The 23,413-nt window shown below is 39.3% G+C and overlaps 1 protein-coding gene across 6 annotated transcripts in view; it reads right to left on the reverse strand.

Annotated features, from left to right (window-relative positions):
- Cep290 (Centrosomal protein 290kDa) overlaps positions 1-23,413 on the reverse strand; it is a 1,403,175-nt gene that overhangs the window by 1,293,327 nt on the left and 86,435 nt on the right. For all 6 annotated transcript variants that reach the window (XR_010858542.2, XM_067136188.2, XM_067136189.2 and 3 more), the window contains exon 3: positions 11,879-12,000. Coding sequence is in view for 5 of the 6 variants with exons in the window: in XM_067136188.2 (XP_066992289.2) it covers positions 11,879-12,000 (122 nt within the window). In the remaining variant the exon portion in view is untranslated. The remainder of the gene's footprint in view (positions 1-11,878; positions 12,001-23,413) is intronic.

Raw genomic sequence — 23,413 nt, forward strand, 5'->3', positions numbered from 1 at the left:
CTAAACTGCTGTAGTTGATGCCGAACTATGTTGTCGCTCCTACAGCAACCAAATGTTCCTGAGTTGATCTGGGAGTTGGCATCCCTATCTGTATAGACGAGCAACTTGATTTATAATTTATGTTTGTTCAATGTAATATGGTAATGATTTGTATGTAGCTTGAAGGGGAACATTTGTAACTTGAAAAGGTATTCTTTTTCATCAGAGATAGTGATCTATTGTTTAATTTGGTTTGAAGTGAATGTCCTTATGTTCTTCGTAAGTTGTATGCACTTGGTACGGACACCATTTCACAACTGCCCGGAGAGAGCGTACGTGGCAACCCTGTACCCGATTTCACCACGCCATCTGCTATTAATAACACAGTGCAGCACACACACAACTTCCCATCAATCTTACACTTCATAAATTTGGTTCACACTGTACGGTTACAATGGTTTTATCGTGATTTATGAGTTTCATGTCCGTATTGACAGATTACACATATACAGATAAGAAAGAATTTCCACCTTATCAATACTGTTTCTTCTTCTTCTTCTTCTTCTTCTTCTTCTTCTTTTATGACCACATAGGATCACTTTAGTCAGTCCGTCGTTCAGGTCTCTTTGAAGGGATTGTTCGGGCTTTGCGGTCCTCCCAGTACTTCTTCAGACGCTCCGATCTTCGTGCTCTTTCCTCAGTTGAAAATGTGCGTGTTGTTGGTTTGTTTTGTGTAAGGGTAAAGCGGAGGTTTGTATTCTTGAGTTTTGTATTCAATTTTATCTTATTTTTGGTGTCTTCTGTTGTAAGGCCTATTTCCTTCAGATCCTCTCTTACTTCTCTGATCCATTTACATCCTGTTGTGGTATTTTTTGAGACGAGATTGTGTTGTACTAGTTGTTTCAGAAGTCTCGAGTCCTGCATCCTTATGATATGTCCAAAGAATCCCAGTCTCCTCTTACGCATAGTATCTGTAATGGGTTCTAGCTCTTTGTACACAACTTTGTTAGGTATTAACCGCCACTGTCCATCTTTCTGATATTTTTTGTTGATACAGGTTCTTCCAATCCTCCTTTCAATTTTCTGAAGTCTGTCAGTCTTTGATTGTTTATTCAGGTAAAAGAGTGTTTCTGCTGCATATGTAGCTTCCGGTTTTATAACTGTGTTGTAGTGTTTTATTTTTGTATTTATTGATAGACATTTCTTTTTGTAGATATCCCATGTTAATTTTTGTGCTTTAGCTAATCTATTTGTTCTTACTTGGATTGAGATTTTTTCATTTAAGTTATGTGTTATTACTTCTCCAAGATATTTAAACTGAGTTACTATTTTGATTTTATTACCATTTATGATGACTTCTTTTAGCTGTGTTGGTTTTTGGGGCATAATTTCTGTTTTTTCAAATGATATTTTGAGGCCAATTTTATTTGCAATGTTTTGAAGTTCTGATATCTGGGTTTTTGCTTCTTTTATGTCCACTGCTAGTAATGCTAAATCGTCAGCAAAACCCAGGCAATTTGTTTTGATTTTTCGGCCAATCTTTATTTTGGGGGGACATTTTCTAAACCATTCCCTCATTACCATTTCTAGAGCACAGTTAAATAATAGTGGTGAGAGCCCATCTCCCTGCCGTAGTCCAGTTTTAATTTCAAATGTCTCTGATGTTTCACCCCTAAACTTCACTTTTGACTTGGTATTGGTGAGAGTCAATTTTATCATGTTTATTAATTTGGGGTGTAGTCCAAGGTGTCTTAAAATTTTAAACAGAGATTCTCTATGGATGCAATCATAAGCTTTCTTGAAATCTACAAATGTTATCACCATATCTCTGTTTCTTCTCCTGTTATAGTCCATTATCAACTTAAGACTCATGATCTGATCAGGACAGCTCCTCCAGGGTCTGAAACCTCCTTGATATTCTCCTAGTTCTTTCTCAAGTTGTAAACTTATCCTATTAAGGATGATTATTGAAAATATTTTGTATGTTATGTCTAGGAGCGAGATTCCCCTGTAGTTATTAGGGTCGGTTTTGTCCCCTTTTTTGTGCAGAGGATGAATGAGGGCTGTTGTCCAGTGTTCTGGTAGTTCTTCTTTAATCCAGATAGAGACAAGTTGTTGATGGAGGGCAACTTTTGCTGAGGTTCCTGCATATTTCCAGATTTCCGCAAAGGTCTGATCTTCTCCTGGCGCTTTGTAGTTTTTTAATTTATTCAGAGCTTGGTAGACTTCCTTTATTGTGGGGGGATTGATGTTTTCTGGTGATGTTTTTATCGGGGTGTTGGTGTCCAAATGAAGGAGTTCTGTAGGTTCCTCACAATTTAAAAGCTTGTTGAAATGTTCAGCCAGAATTTCTGCATTGTCTTTATTGTTATGGGCCAGCTTACCATCTTCATCCTTCATCAGTAGGGTTGGGGGTTCATATTTTTGGAGCTGCTTTCTGAAGGTTTTGTAGTAGTCCCTTGATTTAGTTTTACTGAACTGTTCTTCAATTAACTGCAGGGTGTCCTTATGATGTTGTCTTTTTATTCTTCTTAAGACTTGGGTAGTTTCTTTTCTCTGTTTTACTAGCTTTTGATAGGATATTTCTGTCTTTTGGGACTGATGTAATAGCCATGCCTGATGTCTTTTCTCCACTGTTTCATCACATTCACTGTTCCACCATTGGTGTTTTTTACGTGGTTTAATTGGAGCTAGGTCTTCTGCAATTTGTTTAAGGTTGTGTACTAAGTCTTCAAGTTTGTCTGTGATTTTTATTTTTTCAGTTGCTTTCTGGTAATTTTTGTTGTTGATTAGCTGGGTAGGATCTATTTTTCTTTTAGTTTTAAGGGCTTGCTTTTGTTGTCTCCTCTGGGGAGTGAGTTTAATTTTAATTTTAACTACGTAGTGATCTGAACCTGTGTCTATTCCTCGGAGGACTTTGACGTTATAGATCTCTTTGTGGTGGTATTTGTCCATGCAGACGTGGTCCAGTTGCCATTCTCCTTTAGTGTAGTCAGGGTGTTTCCATGTTTTGAGTTTTTGAGGTTTCCTCTTAAAACATGTAGATTTTGAGATTAAATTATGGTTTCTACACAGGTCAACTAGTCTCTCTCCATTTTTATTTGTTTTCTTGTGTGCTGGCCATTTTCCGATGATGTCACGGTATTTTCTTTCTCTGCCTAGTTGAGCGTTGAAGTCGCCTATTAATAATTTTATATGGTGTTTGGGGATGTTATCTATGGTCTGGTCCAATAGGTCCCAAAATTCTCCTGTTTCCTCCTGGTCTTTTGAGGAGTTGTTTTTATCATTAGTGGGAGCATGGGCATTTATTATAGTATAGATTTTATTAGATGCCTTTAAGGTGAGCGTTGAGAGTCGTGGAGACTGTGATCTGAATTCTTGAACTGTTTATTGTAAAAAAAAAAATTATCTTACAGTACCGGTTTAGACCTATCTGGTCATCTTCAGCTGAACATAGTTTGTACCTTTACATATATGTTAGGCAAGAATTTTTTTTTTTTTTGCTAGGGGGCTTTACGTCGCACCGACACAGATAGGTCTTATGGCGACGATGGGATAGGAAAGGCCTAGGAGTTGGAAGGAAGCGGCCGTGGCCTTAATTAAGGTACAGCCTGGTGTGAAAATGGGAAACCACAGAAAACCATTTTCAGGGCTGCCAATAGTGGGATTCGAACCTACTATCTCCCAGATGCAAGCTCACAGCCGCGCGCCTCTACGCGCACGGCCAACTCGCCCGGTAGGCAAGAATTGACATTACTCTGTCTAAAGGGAGATGCCATGAGGAAACAACATACCTCAATGTGTCCGAATTGGGCATACTAGCACAACGAAGAATATAAACACAATTTCACGAACATCGAACATTGAAAATGACACGACATGAAAATACTAAACATAAGAATCTAGCTTAAGCCAGTGAGGAGGACGGACGGGTCGTGCGGCGTGCGCCTGCTGAGTGGAGTGGATTAAGAGTGAGGAAGCGGTAAGGTCAAGCGGTCGGCAAGGAGATAGATACGATGAATTGGGTAGACGTAGAGGTTATGAGGAAAGTAGTAAGAGAAGTAATACAGGAGGTATGTCCGTTTGAACAATTAAAGAAAATGCTTCAAGAACAAGGCCAGGAGCAAGAAAAGACGAGACAGTGGATCCAGGATTATATGAAGAATACGAAGGCGATGATAGAAGGCAGCGAGAAAGAACTGGTGTCACTAAGAGAGAAAATAAAAAATATGGATGAAGAGATGGTAAACCTGAAGAAAGAAATCGAATTCTGCAGACAGGAGCGCAAGAAGAAATCCATATTTATTTATGGGGTGGAGGAAGACAAGGCAGAATCTAAAGTGGACATTATTTACAAAGTGGTAGATGTTATACAAAAAAAAATGAAAATAAATTTCAGTGAGGTAGATATAGACAATGTGGAGAGAGTTGGCAAGGTGGGAGGGCACAGGCCCATAAAAGTGTCGCTGCTATCTTCATTGATGGCAGACATAGTGATAAGGAACGCTGGTAATCTACAGTGTGAGAACATTAGAATTAAGAGAGATTTCGGAAGAGAAGAGAGTAGAAATTTTAAAATTCTTAAGAAACATCTTGTGAAAGCAAAAATTCAGGGATTGAAAGCGTATATTAGTGGTCAGATACTCGTGGTGAGCGACAGGAATTGGACCCGTAAGTGGACAATATCGAAACTGAAATTAATGGATGAGAGTTGGAGGCAAGAAGAAACTAGCAGGGCTGACAGTTCGAGGCAAGAAGAAACTACCAGGGCTGATGTACATACTGTAAATGAAGGAACACTGAGTAGATGGGGTTCCTGGGAAGAGATCATGAAAAGAGCTGAAGAAAAAGTAAATGCAAGAAGGATGGAAGTAGTCAGGAATTTAATGGACGAATTAGTGTCGGAAGTCTGCGCGAGGGAAGAAAAAGAACCACAGGGGAAGACAAGCGGACAGAATCGGAGCGAGAATAATGGTTTGATGGAGGAAGCAGAAGTAAGAAGTGCCGTGATCAAAGGGAGAAGCTTGAGTTTGAAGGACCTATGGGACAAAAAAGGAAAAATGGAAGGAATAATTACGAGAAGTAAAAAGTCAAGTAACAGTAGTAAGTAACATAGTTTGCCTATGATGGAGGACAGAAGCGTAGTTATGGTGGTGTTTGTATGTGTGTATTTACTCAAGTAATGGTGCCTGTATGTGTAGTATAATTGTAATTGAAGTGATGGTGTCTTTAGGTAAAAGATGGATAGACCAAGTGTATGGTATTTATTCAAGTGATGGCATGACGGAGATCGTATTGGTGAGTGATTTACTAGTTAATGATAAGAGGTATATATGTAAGGATATGTGGTATGGAATTGAAGAGAATGATTGTGGAGTGCGATGGATGGATGATAAGAGAGGTAGTGAAGCTTAGAGGGTATTTATTCAAGTGAAGAATGATAAGAGGTAGATATGTATTGATGTTTAGAAGTTGGATCAGAGTTTAGATGGATGGATGATAAGAGAGGTAGCGAAGTTTAGATGGTACTTACTCGAGTAATGATGTCTATATGTGTAGTGTAATTGTTACGAGTTTGGAGATATAAAGGAGGTTGGATGGTATCTACTGGAATTGAAGTGTTAAATATGAAAGGTGATGATAATAGATATATGATGGATGAATGATAAGAGAGGTAGCGAGGTGATAAGGTGTTTTTAAGTGTACTGTAATTGTATGGCACTTATTCATATAATGGTGTCTTGAGATATAAGATGGATGGATTGTTGAGTTCGAAGGGCATTGTAATGGTTAAAGTAAAGAAGTGATGGTATCTGCATGTGTATGGTATGATGGATGAATGATAAGAGAGGTAGCGAGGTGATAAGGTGTTTTTAAGTGTACTGTAATTGTATGGTACTTATTCAAGTAATGAGACTTGAGATATAAGATGGATAGATTGTTGAATTCGATGGATGGATGAGAAGAGGGGTAGCGAAGTTTAGATGGTATTTATTCAAGTAAAGATGTCTTAATGTGTATTATAATTGTAAAGTGAATGAGGACTGGAATTGAAGTGTTAAGTATGACGATGATGGATGAATGTTAAGAGAGGTAGCGAAGTTTAAATGGTATTGGTAAGTGATTTATTAGTTAATGGTAAATCGGCAAGCAAAGTTGGTTTTAGATGATTATTTAATTAGATTAAGCATGGTTGAATAAGATAAGCAGGAATAGATAGGTAGTGCAGTGATAACGTTGCAACATGAGTAGAATACGTATTAGCAGAATGTGAGTGCAACGGAAGTATGGAATCAGCAACCACGAGGGAGTCAAGTAGAGGAAATGTAGTAGGAATGGAATGTGCTAAGGTTAGCGTGTATGGGGTCTGTGACATTCATAATACCGCTGAAGCATGGAATCAGCAACCCTGAGAGAGACAAGTAGAGGAAATGTAGGAGGAATGGAATGTGCAAAGGTTTGTGTGTATGTTCAGCAGGGGCATGGTGGCGAATGGATGATAAGAAAGATCGCGAAGTTTAGTGGGTATTTATTCTAGTAAAGGTGTCTTTATGATAAGAGGTAGATATGTTATGATATGTGGCATGGAAATGAAGTGAATGATTGTTGAGTTCGATGGATGGATATTAAAGGAGATAGCGAAGTTTAGAGGGTATTTTTTCAAGTGAAGGTGTATTTATGGATATTAGGAAGATAGCGAAGTTTAGAGGGTATTTATTCAAGTGAAGGTGTGTTTATGTGTATTGAGACAGTATTGGTTTTGATTCATTAGTTAATGATAAGAGGTACTAGGATAGAATTAGTATAGATTTAATGTTGTAATTAGTTATAGGCTTAATTCAGATGTAGGGGGTGCCCTAGCATGCGAGCTGGTCATCCGTCCATGTTAGAGGCAGCTTAGGATAGATTAGTATAGATTTAGAACTAGTATAGATTTAATGTTGTAATTAGTTATAGGCTTAATTTAGACGTAGGGGGTGCCCTAGCATGTGAGCTGGTCATCCGTCCATGTTAGAGGCAGCTTAAGATAGATTAGTATAGATTTAATGTTGTAATTAGTTATAGGCTTAATTTAGAGATAGGGGGTGCCCTAGCATGTGAGCCGGTCATCCGTCCATGTTAGAGGCAGCTTAACAGATTTAGCTAGGGGTGGAACCTTGCATGGTTGTCCGGTATTCCGCCTGTGTAGGGTCCACCAAGTTAGTAGTATGTAATTTGGCTTAGGCTGGACATTGTTATTTTTCTTTATAACGGATCAAATGGGTATTATTACTGTAGATCTAAAGAAAAATAATAAATCTAAATCTAATCTACTAAACATAAATCCCAAGGGCCCCTGCTCAATATAACAGAAGAGTTATATATCCTTAGATCAATACACTAATCCCAATTTCAATATAAATGAAATTACAGAAAAAATCAATATTATCTTCAATAAAGTCATCCCTGTCCTGAAAACCGACTACCTTAAAATGATTAATAAACAGAACATAACATGTGCCATAGAACCGTCGAATAACACGCCCAGCTCTGTCCCTACCCCCACGACAGCAAATCTCCCTACCCCTCCGCTCACTCCCCTCTCAACAGCAGACACAAGCCCAAGGCGAACGCGAAGTAGTACACGGCAAGCTCTCAGATCGAACGAAACCCAGCCACAACAACAATAGTAAGTACCCATCCATATCAGCACACACCCTCACGCATTCCCTTCAATTTACAATTCATTACTTACTCTTTATTTTATCTCTCACAGATAATTATAACACCCGCACACAAGTATAGATGAGGAAGGAGCCTCCACCCTAATCTAATATAAAACAAGTCATGAATGACCAGGACCTAACCATCTGCTTTTAACTTAAAGAACAAGACTCCACTTACAGCAGAGCTGCACATAAAACAACAAATGTGTTTTATTATATGTACATATGAAGACATCTTTTAAGCAAATAATAGGAAATTTTAAGAGACCCACATCATTACCTACGATCACAAGCACCAATTGATGCACAACTATGGATAAAAACTCTAACACAAGAGTCAAATGAAGAGATACACAATACACGCATATTCAAACCTATGAAGTGTTTTTACACATGTTGTTTTAATATATTTTAATGTATTCAGTGTATTTTAATGTGTTTATTGTATTTGTAAATACAACTTAGATTTAAGCATTAGAATAATTTGCTAGTCAAATTCCAAGTCTTAAAGAAGACAGTTTTATACCCACATACCAAATGATAAAACATATTCAATTTTACATTTAGTAAGCCCAATTCGGACACATTCAGATAGGTTTATTCCTCACGGCATCTCCCTTTAGACAGAGTAATGTCAATTATTGCCTAACATATATGTAAAGGTACAAACTTTGTTCAGCTGATGATGACCAGATAGGTCCAAACCGGTACCATACCTGCCAACTTTTAGAAACCAAAAATAGGAAGATATTTTAATTCTTGGATTTCATCACATATATTCCACCATGGTCTACGTGAAAAAAGGTCAGGATAAAAGGCATACTTATCTACAGTTACAATGCAAATTGACCATTAAATTTAAAATCTTAAACTAAGAAAACATAAAAATGGTTACAAGAAAATGTACCTAATCACTCTCATTTATGACATTTACTTACGAATAATATTTGTCACACCGACACACGCAACAAAATGCATAATACCGTATTTTCTCGCGTAATTAACACACTTTTTTGACGAAAAATACAAGCGAAAACTTTGGATGCGATTCAAAGAATTTGGATATTTACAAATTATTTACAATTAATTTACAAGATACATCAAATATAATCCAAACACAATTGGTTCAACCCATTTGCAGTTATCGTCATTTGGCGTAAAATTCCGGCGTGAGATTTTTTCTGAAAAGTCAAATAGGGTACATCAGATAAGTTAGACACGTGGGTTTGAAGTACGGTACCGACACTGGAAAATATTCTTCCCATTACGAGCTGACAATACGACCTGAATGACGTACCGGAAAAAAAAAAACCTGTCCAACACGAGAAGGGCCGGGCATCGAAGGAGGGACCCTGCTACATTACTCCAAACCGTTCGTATCCAATCTTGTACGAGTGACGTGTCCATCCACCCTTTTTCTTGAATACGAACGTGGATCACTCGCGGAAATTTTGCTTTAGGCATTGTTTTTCGTTTTAGAACAAAGTAAGGTGCAAGCTTTCTGCCATCAGCTATTACAGCAAGCATTGCAGTACATCGTCGTTTTTTTTTTGCTTCCGATAGCGCGTCCGATAACACTGTATGTTCCTTTCTTATCGACTGTTCGACTTTATGGTATATGGAAACTGATTGGCGTCTGACCTGCGATTCCTATAAGGGAGATACAATATTCCTTCACTTTACGCTTTTCAATCACAAAGCGCTGAAAATGGTTGAAATCATTCGTCACTTTTTGGCATAATGTTGTTCTTCGTCGAAGAGAAAGTCCATTTCTCTTCATAAAATTAATTCAGCCTTGGCTAACCTTTAAATACGAAACAATGATTCCACGTGCCGCGTCTATTTCTCATTCTTTAAAATGCAGCACTTTGTGAGAAACGGCTTATCCAACATTGCGTAACAAAATCATATAATTAAGCAGATAATCCTCTACTTGCGGAAACATGCCGCTTTTTGGTCCGCGAAATGCTTTGTGAGACTTGTTGGCCGCTTGAAGTGCACTTCTGTTACCGCGGTAGCGCATGTTTCATTTGGACACTGAAAACTTGCTGCCCACTGCTCTATTCCCGTATGTTTCGGCGTAACTGATCACCGCAAGTTCATATGATGCAGTACTGTACCAGTTTCTTAGAGTACTGTGGACTGACAAACAATTTTGAGATCACATAATGTCCCGTACGACGCGAAACACTCGTAAAACTAGTGCAGTGGGATTTCCTGCCGGCTAATACAGCACGTTGCCCTGTATTTGGAATGCCCGCTTTGGCAATAGGAAGCCTGCTACCTGAGTAGTTGGCGGCATCTTTATTTCGAAACGCATCCGGAGCTGAGTGATGGATCTTCGAAGTTGTGGGTGCGTCAAATTCCACTTTGGACCCAAAAATATTGGAATGTGTAAATTATGCAAGGGCGTCGATTACGGTACGCGAGAAAATACGGTAGTTTCCTTTAATAGCTGGTAAAATGTACAGAAATTTATAGGCATCTCTTAACACTTGGAGATAACGTTTGTCATAATTTTTGGCCATAACGAGAAAAGAAAATACCAGAAACTGTCATAGAAATGCAAGGAAAAACACATGGCCTACAACTCCGACGAAACTACGCACAGAAACGATGTTAACAGCGCGCGAACAACACAATAACAAACTCATTGTTTCGTCCCGATTAACTGAGTCGTTAGCGCGCGCTAGCCTCTTGCTTGCAGGACGATTGCCGCCCCGAATCCCCAGCTTTAAGCGCACACGCTGCTGTGGTGAGCGGGAAACACGATACACGAAGGCGAAATAAAGCATCAAATACGCTTGAAAATTAAGTTTCATAAATTACACAAGCACATAAGAATTTATCCTTTTTCTTTTCTAGGGGAAGAGTATTGGCCGTATTAGAGGTTATATTAGTCAAAAATCGGAAGAAGTAAAAATAAATCGGAAAATCGGAAGACGAGTTAAAAACCGGAAAGTTTCCGGGTAAATCGGAAGGGTTGGCAGGTATGCGGTACTGTAAGATTTTTTTTTTACAATAAACAGTATTGATAAGGTGGAAATCCTTCTTATCTGTAAATGTACAATGGTTTTAACCGGGTGAGTTGGCCGTGCGGTTAGGGGCGCGCAGCTGTGAGCTTGGATCTGGGAGATAGTGGGTTCGAATACTACTGACAGCAGCCCTGAAGATAGATTTTGTGTGGTTTCCCATTTTCACACCAGGCCACAGCCGCTTCCTTCCCACTCCTAGGCCTTTCCTATCCCATTATCGCCATAAGACCTATCTGTGTCAGTGTGACGTAAAGCCACTAGCGAAAAAAAAGCAATGGTTTTAGTTTCTGATAACCACGACTGAGTGCTTCAAAACAAGTCCAAGTTTCCTGTAGTACATTTATCCTGGGCTGGGAAAATGTTGGTTTAGAAAAATAATAAGAAATCTTTTCGGGATGGTTGCAAAAATTTGTAACTTAAGTATTACACTACGAATACATGAGGCTACAACATATAAAAATTTCATTACCATAAGACAAGTGGTTTTCCATTAATATATTTTTAAGTGAGCGGTTCCTAGAGAAGAAGCCAGAAACCCAGACAATATTTACTATAACTGCAAATAAAAAAATTAATTAATGAACTTCAAAAAAATTTGTCTTATATGCTGTAATGCAGAATTAAACCAAGAAAATATTGTTAACATTGATGCTTTCAAGGCCCGTACTTGTAGACATGATATGGGCTTTTGCCGAGTCCAGGAAACAAAGCAGAGAATTTTGCTCCATGTCTTCAAAAGACAATCTCGACTGTTCCCGAGGAAGTCTTCTACAATAATTATTGTTTCTCGGGAACATTCGAGATTTTCTTCTGAAGACGCGGAGTAAAGTTCTCTGCGAAATGTAAAGATTTTCACTTTGTTTTCTTGACATTGCATAAACCCAAAAGCCCCTATCATGTCTACAAAGAAAATATTGGTATAACTCGTTTTGAAATAGGCTTGTTGGTTCATTTGTAATTAACGCCTAATCTCGAGTCTCCATAATAAAAATACCGACAGTAGGCCTCACCAGATCTCTGCCAAATTTCCAATGCCTTTCCACTAACTGTCACATATTAAACTTAACAACACTTACCACATCCTGTTTATAAAGCACTACACACAATCTTCCTTTACTTATTATTACAGTCTTCATTCCTGTAAGAGTCCAGCCTTACCTTCTCAAGCTGTTTCTTATCAGCTATCATTTCTCTCTCCTGTGCCTTGCTTTCAGAGATGAGCTGTTCACACTGCCTCTCATACCTGGCAAGTTCTTGTCTTATCTCATCAGCCTCAGAACCTGAGGAGTAAAGAGAAGTAGAGAAAAACATCAGTCTTCAGAAATGGTGAAGCAAAGATACCTCTAGGTACAATTTTAATTAAAATCAAACTACTAACGATATACTTGGGAGCAAAGAAATGAGCTGCTCGGTAATTTACAAAAAATAAATTTAATTTTTTGGTCTGTATTGAAAATAGTATTTATATTGGTTAAAGGAGGAGTACACCTTTTCAATAAATTGAGTCAACAGCTTTCTCTCAGCCACACCAACACACACACCAGAACAGCAGAACCAGCGGGAGAACTCGTCTAAGTATCCTACTTCACAGAGTACACATCATGCAGCTGTTGTTCGCCTGATTCTAGCTGTACTATTACAGAACGATCTCTCTGTTTGTGATGGCTAGAAATATACTCTTCTTGTGCTACCATATACTTCTTCATATACTTCCGACCCGTTAGAGTGAAAGGCTTTTGCAATAAGGTCGCAAACTGTGTGATGGTGAGTATTCCTAAGCAATGAGCCGAATGGACAGTAGCCGAGAACATGTTTCAAAGTTTCGATCTCACAGCAGGCAAGCATATAAATATAATTAATGAAGATAAAGTTGGAGATCAAGAGGACAAATTGGTGCAAATATTCGACAGCCCTAAGTGGTGACTGATGATGATTGATTGAGACAGAAACACGAAAAGGAACACAAAAATGGAAACGGGAGCAATAGAAAGAGGAGACAAGACAAACAAAAGAACAATCTTCATACACTGGTGTCTTCAAATACAGGGTGTCTCAAACCTTTTGCATCAAATTGAAACAGGTGATAGTGGGTCCACAACCGATTATATCGAGATAGGGAACCAACGGTCGGAAATGCATATTTATTGCGTTATGGACATACACAGCGTACACCGCATAACAACAACGTAGCTCATAGTAATTGTTCAAAGTGATGACCCCCATTCTCAATGCATGCATGGCAACGGCGCATGAAGTTCTGCCGCACTCTCTCAAAGATCCTGGGCGTCTGTTGTACCAGAAGACAGGCAGCTTGGACCCTAGCAAGCAGGTCTTCATCCATTTCTACAAGGGTTTCATACACCAACGACTTGACGTCAGAGGAAAAGCCCAAAAGTCCAGAGGTGTGAGATCCGGCAATCGCTCTGCCCATGGGACAGGACCTCCCCTTCCAATCCAATGATGAGGGTATATGTTATTCAGGTGCTCACAGAAATTAACATCGAAGTGGGCAGGAGCACTGTCGTGTTGAAACCACATCCTTTTGTGGACAACAAGAGGTATAGTCTCCAGGAACTGTGGCAGCACATCTCGCAGGAACACCAGGTAACGTAGACCAGTCAAACGGGGAGGCAGCAAATAAGGTCATATTAGGTGATCTTGGACAATGCCCGCCCATACGCTGACAGAGAATCATTACTGTTGACCACCGATGTGGGTGGCATGGGGATTGTCCTCACTCCAGACATGGCTGTTGAAAACAACATCACGGGTGAATGAGGAGTCATCTGTGAACAACACAAACTGTACAAAATTCAGCATTACAGCATTGCGGTGGATAATCCACTGACAGAAGTACTGAAGGACAACCTATTACCCACTGACTGTTTCTTATAATTTCATATACATCAGTGTAAATTTTAACAAGTAAAAATCAAGCCTTTCGAAGCAATGTGCATTGAGAAGTCTACAAGTGCATTATACGATCAAAGTGTGTCTACAAATTTACATTCTCACTTTGACAACATTCGAATCAATAATGTCTTAGCGGACTACCAGATTGTTGTTCAGGGATTCGAATACAACTGTTTATGTCTTGTCGTGCATTGACACATAGACGGACCAATCAGAGCTGTATACCAAGTGATTCCAATAAGTTCTTGACGTTTTATTTGACACATGGTGTATGTAGGTGTTTTAATGAGTTTTGGCTTTGAAAATATGTCAGAACCTTCTATTAACTTTGATTGGTAAAAAAAAACCATGTACATATCTCAGTATGTCACTACGCCGGTTTTAATTATTGTTATTTTATTAACACAAGATGTGAATGGGTGTATAAAGACTTTTATGTTTTGATAACATATCAGAAAATCCTTCTTTTGATCTTTGAATAGTAAAAAACTATGTACATACTTCAATGTGTCACTATGCCAGTTTTAATTATTATGCCATTGCTCATTTGTTTGACGGTTTGTTTGACACATGGTGTAAATAGGCAGGTAAAGACTTTATGTCGGAACCTTGATTAGTAAGAAAACCATGTACATATCACAATGTGTCACTACGCCAGTATTAACATAAGGTATGAATGACCGTATAAAGACTTTTGTGATGTGATAACCTTTCAAAACCTTCTCTTAATCATGGAATGTACGTATTTCAATGTGTCACTACACCAATTTTATTTATTATGTCTTTGCTCATTCGTTTGTGATTTGTTTATGGCTGATGATGACATTTAAATGTCGAAACCGGAATTTACTACGTTTACATGGAGTATTCAATAGATTTGAATACGGTTACTGTACTCAATATACCACATGTAAACGGGCATTCAGGTATTATTGGGTTTTAGTTGCGTTCTACAAAACAAGATTGATTTTTCTCAATACGGTTACAGTGGCATGTAAACTTGAAATGTAAGGTAACGAAATACGGTAAATCAAAGATATTGGTAAATATGCGATAAATATGAAAGCCGCTGCTGCTCGATCGTCATTTGTTTCACAAGTGTCGCTGCCATGCTGGGCGCGCGAATAGCTGATCTCGCGGGATATTGTACTTTGCGAGAATCGAGCTGTTAGTTACGGAAGTCTACCTCGCTCACATTCGAGTTCCGTATCTGTCCTGTGAAAGTGCCGTTTCGATAGTAAGCGATGGATTCAAAACGGCGTCTGCAGTCATTTACTGTGCGCGAGAAACTTAAAGTTGCAAGCAAAGCTGAAATATACGGAAATCGTGACGTTGGCAGAAAGTACGATACTGACGAATCGTGTATTAACGGAAGAAGGAAAAACTTCTAAAAAGTAACGGCAATCGCAGAGCGTTCCGTGGGCAGAGTGCAGTATTTCCGGAAATTGAAGAACGAATCCACAAATTTGTGATAGAAAAACGTGAGTTAGGATGTGGTGTTTCTACTGAAATGTGTCAATTGAAAGCACTAGATATCTCAAAAGAACTCAAAACACATGGTTTTACTGCAAAACTTTTATCGGAGAAAGGGACTGTGCATTCAGAGACGTACGTCTATTTCACAACGTTTCCCTGGGTGTATGAAGAAAAATTAATGGCCTTTCAGCGTCGCATTATTCATCTGAGGAAGCAAAATTCTTATTTGCTGTCGCAAATTGGGAATGCTGACCAGACACCTGTCTAATTTGAAATGCTATTGGAAAATACAGTGGTGGGAGGTACACCTCAACTCCGCACATTCAAAAGAACCGCCTTGAAGAACTCTATCAAACAAAACGTGAAACTGCTACTGCATGAAGTTGGGACATTAATCAGAAGATGTCACTACTTAATAACTGAGAAGTTTGTCATTTCTAAGTTTCCTAAACTGATTGGATTTGTTTTGTTTTGATGTACATCAAGAAGTTTGAACTTTTCTCCAGAGATGTCTCTACAAAACTGAGGTCACGCACTCTGGTGCAAAGTGGAATAATTTTTTGTTGAAAGAAATTTTGTTTCTAGGTTTTCTCAAGTAAATTAACTTTCAGTTATTTTTTATATATTTCAAGGTTTGCAACACTTCCTTCTCTTTCCGCCAGCTTTGGTGTCTGGCCAATCAAAATTTTTCTGTACCGTAAAACGGGATAACTTTGGCCACTTTTTCGTATATTTTTTAAATTAAAATGTGAAATATTTCTTCTAATTATCTGAAAAATATAAGTCCTGCCATGTTTGTTCTTCATTTCTAAATATGAACATAATTCTATTTGTTATTCGGTAACGAATTATGATTATTGAAAGAGTGGCCGGAACTACCCCATGTTTTGGGGTAACTTATAAAAATAACTCAAGAAAAAAAGTTTTCTTCGGTGTAGTGCTACTTCGGCCACTGTGAATGTTTTCTAAAAACCTGAACAATGCCCAATATCAACAATCGCAAACAAATTAAGATGATTTGTGGAGAAACAGATGTATAGTAATCAAATTCACATTTTCCACCAAGAAGAGACTATTTTATTTAGCCTAAGCGTACAAGCATTGTATAATATTACAAATTACATGTTGCATTGCATAAATATTTGTAATAGTACAAAAGATAATAAATAAAAGGTATGAAAATCATAAAGCTCAATTGTATAGAGAAAAGATTGGGAAAGAAGCAATCTTGTCGAATGTCCTCATAATACACTGTCTTCTAAATGAGAAAATATCTGGGCCGTCAATCAAGCTCTTAAATATGCATCGTCCATGTCAACTGATATCAGTCTATTTATCATTGAAAATGGGAACCGTCTTTCCCCTCCCTGTCGGGATAAACATCCCCATTTATTGTTATTGTGGCTTTATTAATCTCTTCTAAAGCATTCTTGAAGTAAACAGGATTGTAATTACAATACTCGCAGCCGCGTAATGTTTTCCTGTATGTTCTTGGCATGGCCGAAGTAACCCTGGAAGAAGACAACTTTTGTTACAAAACTATTCCCTGAAAAACCTATTTGAATAAAATGCATCAAATTGGGTTGATCAGTTACTAGACGTACTTACATTTTGACCCCATAAACCACTGGAATGGAGAATCGAATGCTGGGGCTAGAGAACAGTTTGTTTTCTACTGTTACCAGACAAGACAATAGTCGGGGCTGCGAAAAAAATTGATTGACTAAAAAATGAGCCCGCCAATGTTCTTTGGACTACCGAGTGTTGATAGAGCATTCTTTTATACGTGCATTTTAGTTATTGCAAGTGGTTTCTCTTTTACAGTATAGGAGTCAGGAGAAAATAAGTGTTGCTATTCGTCAGTGGCCGAAGTTACCCTGTATGGCCATAGTTAGCCCACTTTACAGTAATTATTTTTTGGCCTATCACAGGCTTCTTGTTGATTTTTGGGTGTAACTTTTGATTCTGCCAATAAAATTGAGAGGTTGTGTCCGGATTAGTCCAGAACCCTCTAAAACCATCCCCTCGCGTGTATAAGCTGTGGTCTTTCAGGCTACCTTGTCTTTGGATCACCAAATTTCTGAGTGTGTGTGTGTCTTTGCCAGGCAGTTCAACCGCCAAGGTAATGGCCACCTGTCTTATTTTTCTGAAGCTACCTCCACAGACTTACACGAGGAGAAGGTTCTAAACTTTAACTATGTAACCATCTCATTCTGAAATGTAATAGTCTTCTTTCTAGCGTAAACTTCATTAAAGTTTTTAACTGTAAATCGGGGATAGAGAGTGTGTTACCCTCTTGAGATCCCCTTTCAATTTATCGTGAGGTGACTACAATTTTGTAACTGTTTCTCTTTTCCATAAAGCATTAAATTAACCTTCATTCAAGTCACCTCAGTAGCTTGGGATTAGCCCCTGTATCATCGGGCTGAGAGCCCAATTAGGGTTTTATACTAAATTTTCTGTTCTTTTTCCAGGAAGGCACAGTAGGTTGGGTAATAGATACCCCTGTGTAAAAATTTTAAATTGTAAATTGTGCCTAGAGAAGCCAGAGATTGTAAGGTTTTGTGTGATGTTGCCTTAAGCAGGCTGTAAGAAATTGGTTAATGTTGGAGAGCATGTGAGCTCTTTTCTAAGTTTACTGTAATATTGAGGGGTGCCTTTGGAAGACCATAAATTGTTACTCTTGGAGTCAAGTGCTCCTGAACACTGTGTATTGGGAGATATCTCTCCTCATCTGAATAATGCAACATTTGCGAATGGTAAAATTGGAGCTTGAAGCTTGAAGCTCAAAACTTGTAAATTACCTATCCTTGGGTTTTCGAATTTATATCTCTATTGCTATTTTGTACCTGATTACTAGTACCTGAAAAAAATGATTGTTAAGTTTGAGACTCTGAAAGAAATACAACCTTATTTTAAAATGTAATTTAACTTTTGATACAGCAGATAGACCCATTCCACCCAGCACCTTCTTTCACCTCTTTCTGCTCCACGGAAACCCCGGACCAAGTGGTAGCAGAGTGTGGTTGAATGGGTCTAAATTAAGCCCCTTTTGACGGCTAAACGTAGGATCCATGCCAAACTCTAAGAATTTTCTCAGTTGCTGGGAATTTTTCCAAATTATTCACTTTCTGTCAACATGTCAGGTCCTCGCAAAGTCCTCGCTCCCGGGTACTTGCGCAAGGAGGAATTGATTTATGAGTTACTCATTAGAAAGGTCCAATCTGGAGGCACGGTTGTGGCAGATATTACCAAACTTAAAGAGTCATTGGAATTGCCTATTTCCATCCCAATCTTTGGGGAAAAAGAAATTGATGAGGCTCTATCCACCATCACTGACAATACCACCGAGCTAGCATCTGTAGTGAGTTTTTTTTAAAGTAAGCAATCCATCAGCTAACAAGCTTAAGAGAGTACAGGCTATAACAGGGCTAGGGACCTATTGTCTCTCAAATTAAAAGAGGACCATGCTAAGGAGGCTAGTAATTTGGATGAACATCTATCAGAAATGTCTAATAGGGTTAGTCAATTGTTGACTGGAGCAGCTGCTCCCAAAACTGACCAAGTCCCCTTGATAAACTTGCTTACTGAGGAGGATTTGTGTGAAGCTGTAGAAAGTAGGAAATCTGTGGCCACTCAACAGACTTCTGTCCCAATGGAAACTGAGTCTGATCATCCTAGACAAATTCCACCTTTCTTTTTAAATAATGCCGTGTTAGAGACCTCTCAATCTTCTATGCCGTCACTTATTATGTCACGTGGTTTCAGTAGTCTGCCTCATCCATTGGCTATGTTGCTGAAGGGCATTTTGAAATTCTCAGTCAACTCCATTAATGAAGTAATCTCTTTTCTAAGGTTTTTGGTAGAATTGGTAGAATTTCTCCCTATCGCCTTCTCAGATACTTCAAATCATGTATCCATATTCTGTAGGCGTCCTCCCAGACAAAATAGTTAACGCCACTGCTGATAGATCATCCATGGAAGACTTCCATGCCCACCTCCTGGCAATTTTATCCCAGCCAGAGCCATGTCATCTTTGATACAAAAGTTTTATTTTAGAGTGCAGCGATTGGATGAGAATCTTGCAGACTTCATCCAAAACATTAAATTTTACACCAGGATGTTTCGCACTCCATTTTTCTGAAGACCAAATAGTGCAAAATATTGTTGAAGGTATCTCTCCGCCCTATAGGTCTTACCTATGTTTCGCGTCTCGTCCTCAAACCTTTTCAGAGTTAGAGGATATGGCTGTATCAGCCGAAGGAGTAAGGTATGCCGACACCTTACAAGTTGCAAAGGAGCCCCCTCTGTCTTCTAATAGTTTTCAGCCTCCTCCTCGCCGAATTTTCACCACCGGCAAATGTTATGCTTGTGGTTCAACGGAACATTTGAGCAATAAATGTCCATTGATAAAATTGAGTGGGACAAAGAATGGAGCAGGGTCATCTCAAGGTTGTTTCAAATGTGGCTCATATACTCACCTCGCCAAAAATTGCACTAATGTCAATAGCACCCCCTCCTGGTCAACTTCTGGGGCAACCTCAGCAAACTCCGATAATAGAAAATGACTAGTGTCATCAGCTGAGTCAGTATGTTCATCTTCCCAAGGCTCAGCCCCTGCTGAACCCAGTAAAAACTCTGGTAAGGGTAAGGTTAATTCTAATCTATCATTTGAAGGTTCCAAAGAATGCCTCAGAATTGCAGCAGAGACCCCCGAATGTGTGCCATTCCTTAAAATTGAAGTGAAAAATGAACCCATCACTGCTCTATTACACTCGGGGAGTGTGATTTCCATTATTTTGGCTGAATGGTATTCTAAATTAAAAACCATTTGTAAGTTTCAGGACTACTGTTCCTCTTCTGTTAAATGCGTTTCGGCTAACTCATGTCCATTAGAAATTTATGTATCATTTTTGTTAAAATTTGTATTGCAAAGTTTACCTGGAAAGTGAAGTTATTTGTTGCTAAACACTTGTCTTGCCCTGTAATATTGGGGGTCGATTTCATGTCTTATATGGGTCTGGTGCTCGATATTTAGAGCAAGTCGTTCACCCTCAAATTTGTAATACTTGTAAGATTCCTCTTTTAAAATGTAAATCTGCATCATGTTCTTCTGTTTCGTCTACCCAGGATGAGATGTTAGATCTTGGACATCTACCTGAGGAGCAGACTGAAAGTATTCGTAAATTGTGTCAGTCCTTTCCTGATTTATTTTCTGATACTCTTGGTGTTACTGACCTTATCGAATATAAGATTGAGGTTACGGATTCGATTCCAGTTAGGTTTCCGCCTTATCGACTGTCCCCACCTAAAATGAAGGCTCTTAAGGAGAGCCCTCAGCTGAGTCTTGACATTGCTTCCACTTACTTGTGCCAGGCTCCTTACTTTCAACTATCCTATCCGACCACCCTTGGTCAACTCTTGTTCTTTTCCGACCCCGACGCTATTAGGTTTGCGAGGGCTAGGGAGTCTTTCATTTTCACGCCCTTCGTGGCCCTTGTCTTCCTTTGACCGATATCTTCATTTTTCGAAGTGTCGGATCCCTCCCATTTTTCCCTCTGATTAGTGTTATATAGAGGATGGTTGCCCAGTTGTACTTCCTCTTAAAACAATAATCACCACCACCAATCACCTCTTAAGGAGATCATCGATCAAATGTTGAAGGATGGTATAATTCGACCTTCTAAGTTGGCATATTCATTGCCCATTTTTCTTGTTCCGAAACCCCAAGGTGGCTTCTGGCCTGTGATTGATTACAGGACATTGAACCATAAGGTGGTATTACAATCTGTGCCCCTTCCTGATCTTCACTCTTGTTTTTCATGGTTTTGGAAAGCCAGGTTCTTTACCATCCTGGATCTTAATCAAGCGTACAACCAGATACCTCTAGCTGAAGAATCAAAACATCTGACAGCTTTTGCCACAGATTGGAACTTGTATGAGTACAACCGTGTGCCTTTCGGGCTCCCCACGGGTGCAGCTGTTCTTACTAGACTGCTAGATAGGGTCTTCTCGGACATCAAATTTGAATACCTGTACCACTACCTTGATGATGTCGTATTTTCTTTTTTTTTTCTGCTAGGGGCTTTACGTTGCACTGACACAGATAGGTCTTATGGCGACGATGAGATAGGCAAGGCCTAGGAGTTGGAAGGAAGCGGCCAAGGCCTTAATTAAGGTACAGCCCCAGCATTTGCCTGGTGTGAAAATGGGAAACCACGGAAAACCATTTTCAGGGCTGCCAATAGTGGGATTTGAACCTACTATCTCCCGGATGTAAGTGAATTTCTTCAGGAAATTTATTCCTAACTTCGCCAACAAAGTGGTGCCCTTGAACTTACTGCTAGGGGCTTTACGTGTCAAATTTGAATGGGGGCCGTCTCAGCAAGCAGCTTTCGAAGATCTGAAATTAGCTCTTTGTAACGCCCCGGTATTAGCAATGCCAGATTTTTCGAGGAAATTCATTGTCCAAACCGACGCCTCGTCATCGGTGGTTGTTGCTGTCCTTCTTCAGGAAACGGAACTCGGAAGGCGACCTATCGCTTATGCTTCTAGGACTTGATTGGCTCAAGAGGCCAAATATTCCATCTATGAACTTGAGGGTTTGGCAGTTTTGTTTGCACTAGAGAAGTACCGCCTCTATCTGGAACATGTCAAATTCGACCTAGAAACAGGTAACCAAGCCTTAAGTTGGGTATTAGCTAGGCCTCGTCATACTGGTCATATAGCCTGCTGGGCCATCAGGATTTCTGCTTTCCAATTTGATGTGAGGCATATTAGCTGATCCGAAAATGTTCTTGCGGATGGACTAAGCAGCATGTTTCCTCATGAAGTAGAGACGACTGAACTGGAAGATAGTTCTTCTTTTCCCATGTCCATACCTTCAGGTATTAATACTATTCTAACCGATGCCCCTATGTTATTTCAGGATAATGAGAAATATCAATGTGAAGATCCTGTGCTGGCTCCTATAATGGAAACCCTTTCTTCTGGGGAACATGTGGTCCCTTATGTGTTGAGAAATGAGCTTTTATGTTGCCCTTCGAGGCACGATCAAAAGATGAAAGTACTAGTTCCAGCTGTGCTTGTACCTATGATCTTCAAGAACTATCATGAAACCTCATTAGTGGGGCATTTAGGCATCTTCAAAACTCGGGAAAAGGTCCAACAGATGTTTATTTGGAAAGGTATGGACGATGAAATTAGAGAAATGGTAAAGGCTTGTAAATCTTGCTTGCTTAGTAAGCCCACCTTGTCCACTAAGCTAGGTCTATTGTCATCTCATCAAGCGTCTTGCCCCATGGAACACCTATATATAGACTACGTCGGACCTTTCCCACAATCGAAGGGGAACGGAAATAAATTTATGCTGGTGTGTGTAGATGGCTTCACGAGATTTTCTTGGTCATTTCCGACTAAGCTGGCTATCGCTCAGTCTACTATTTCTTGTTTGAATACTATTTTTGGTTCTTTTGGCCCTTGTCAATATATAGTTTCTGATGATGTTAAGGCATTCACATCTAACTTACTCCGGAAATTCTGTTTTGACCTATCTATCTCACATGTAACAACTTCAGCTTATTACCCTCAACCGTCTCTGGCTGAGCGGGTCAATCGTAATCTCCGATCGGCTTTAATTGCTTTCCATCATGCAGATCATTCCAGGTGGGATACTTCCCTGCATTGGTTGGCTATTGCTTTAAATTCGGCGGTTCATGAGTCACACAAGTTCACTCCTGCATCTCACATGTTTAAATTTGTACCTAACATGCTGCTCTCTAATCTTTCATCACTTAATGAGAGACAATAGATCCCGATGATCTTAAGAGATCTATGAAAGATGGCTAAAGACAATCTTAAAGCTTCCCAAGAAAAGGTTAAGAGAAAGATCTGATCGTGGATGGAGGCCCACCAATTTAAAGGTCGGAGATCAAGTCATGATTAAACATTTTGTTCCTGTGGGCAAGCTTGCCCCCAGATTCCATGGGCCGTGCTTTATTTGAGATTTTCTAACACCGGTTACATTACAGCCATGGAGAGGATATTTAGGGTTCACCTCTCTCAGGTGAAACCTGTGTAAATTCAGGGTTGTTTTATATTCGCCACTAGACATTGGCAGGAGTCGAAGGTTATCTTTCTTTTTAAGAAGTGTCGTCCTGCTTAAAAATTATGTAATTTAATAAGGTGGCCTTCTGCCCCTATTATAATAAGTAGGTATTGTATTTACTATTGCAAAACCTTCCCCTCCCAGCAATTTCCTGTTACCAGTACCTGGTGGCCATTGCCTAACCCCCGTCTCCTTAA

The sequence above is a fragment of the Anabrus simplex genome, chromosome 1 (genome assembly GCF_040414725.1).
Source record: "Anabrus simplex isolate iqAnaSimp1 chromosome 1, ASM4041472v1, whole genome shotgun sequence".
Classification (NCBI taxonomy): domain Eukaryota; kingdom Metazoa; phylum Arthropoda; class Insecta; order Orthoptera; family Tettigoniidae; genus Anabrus; species Anabrus simplex.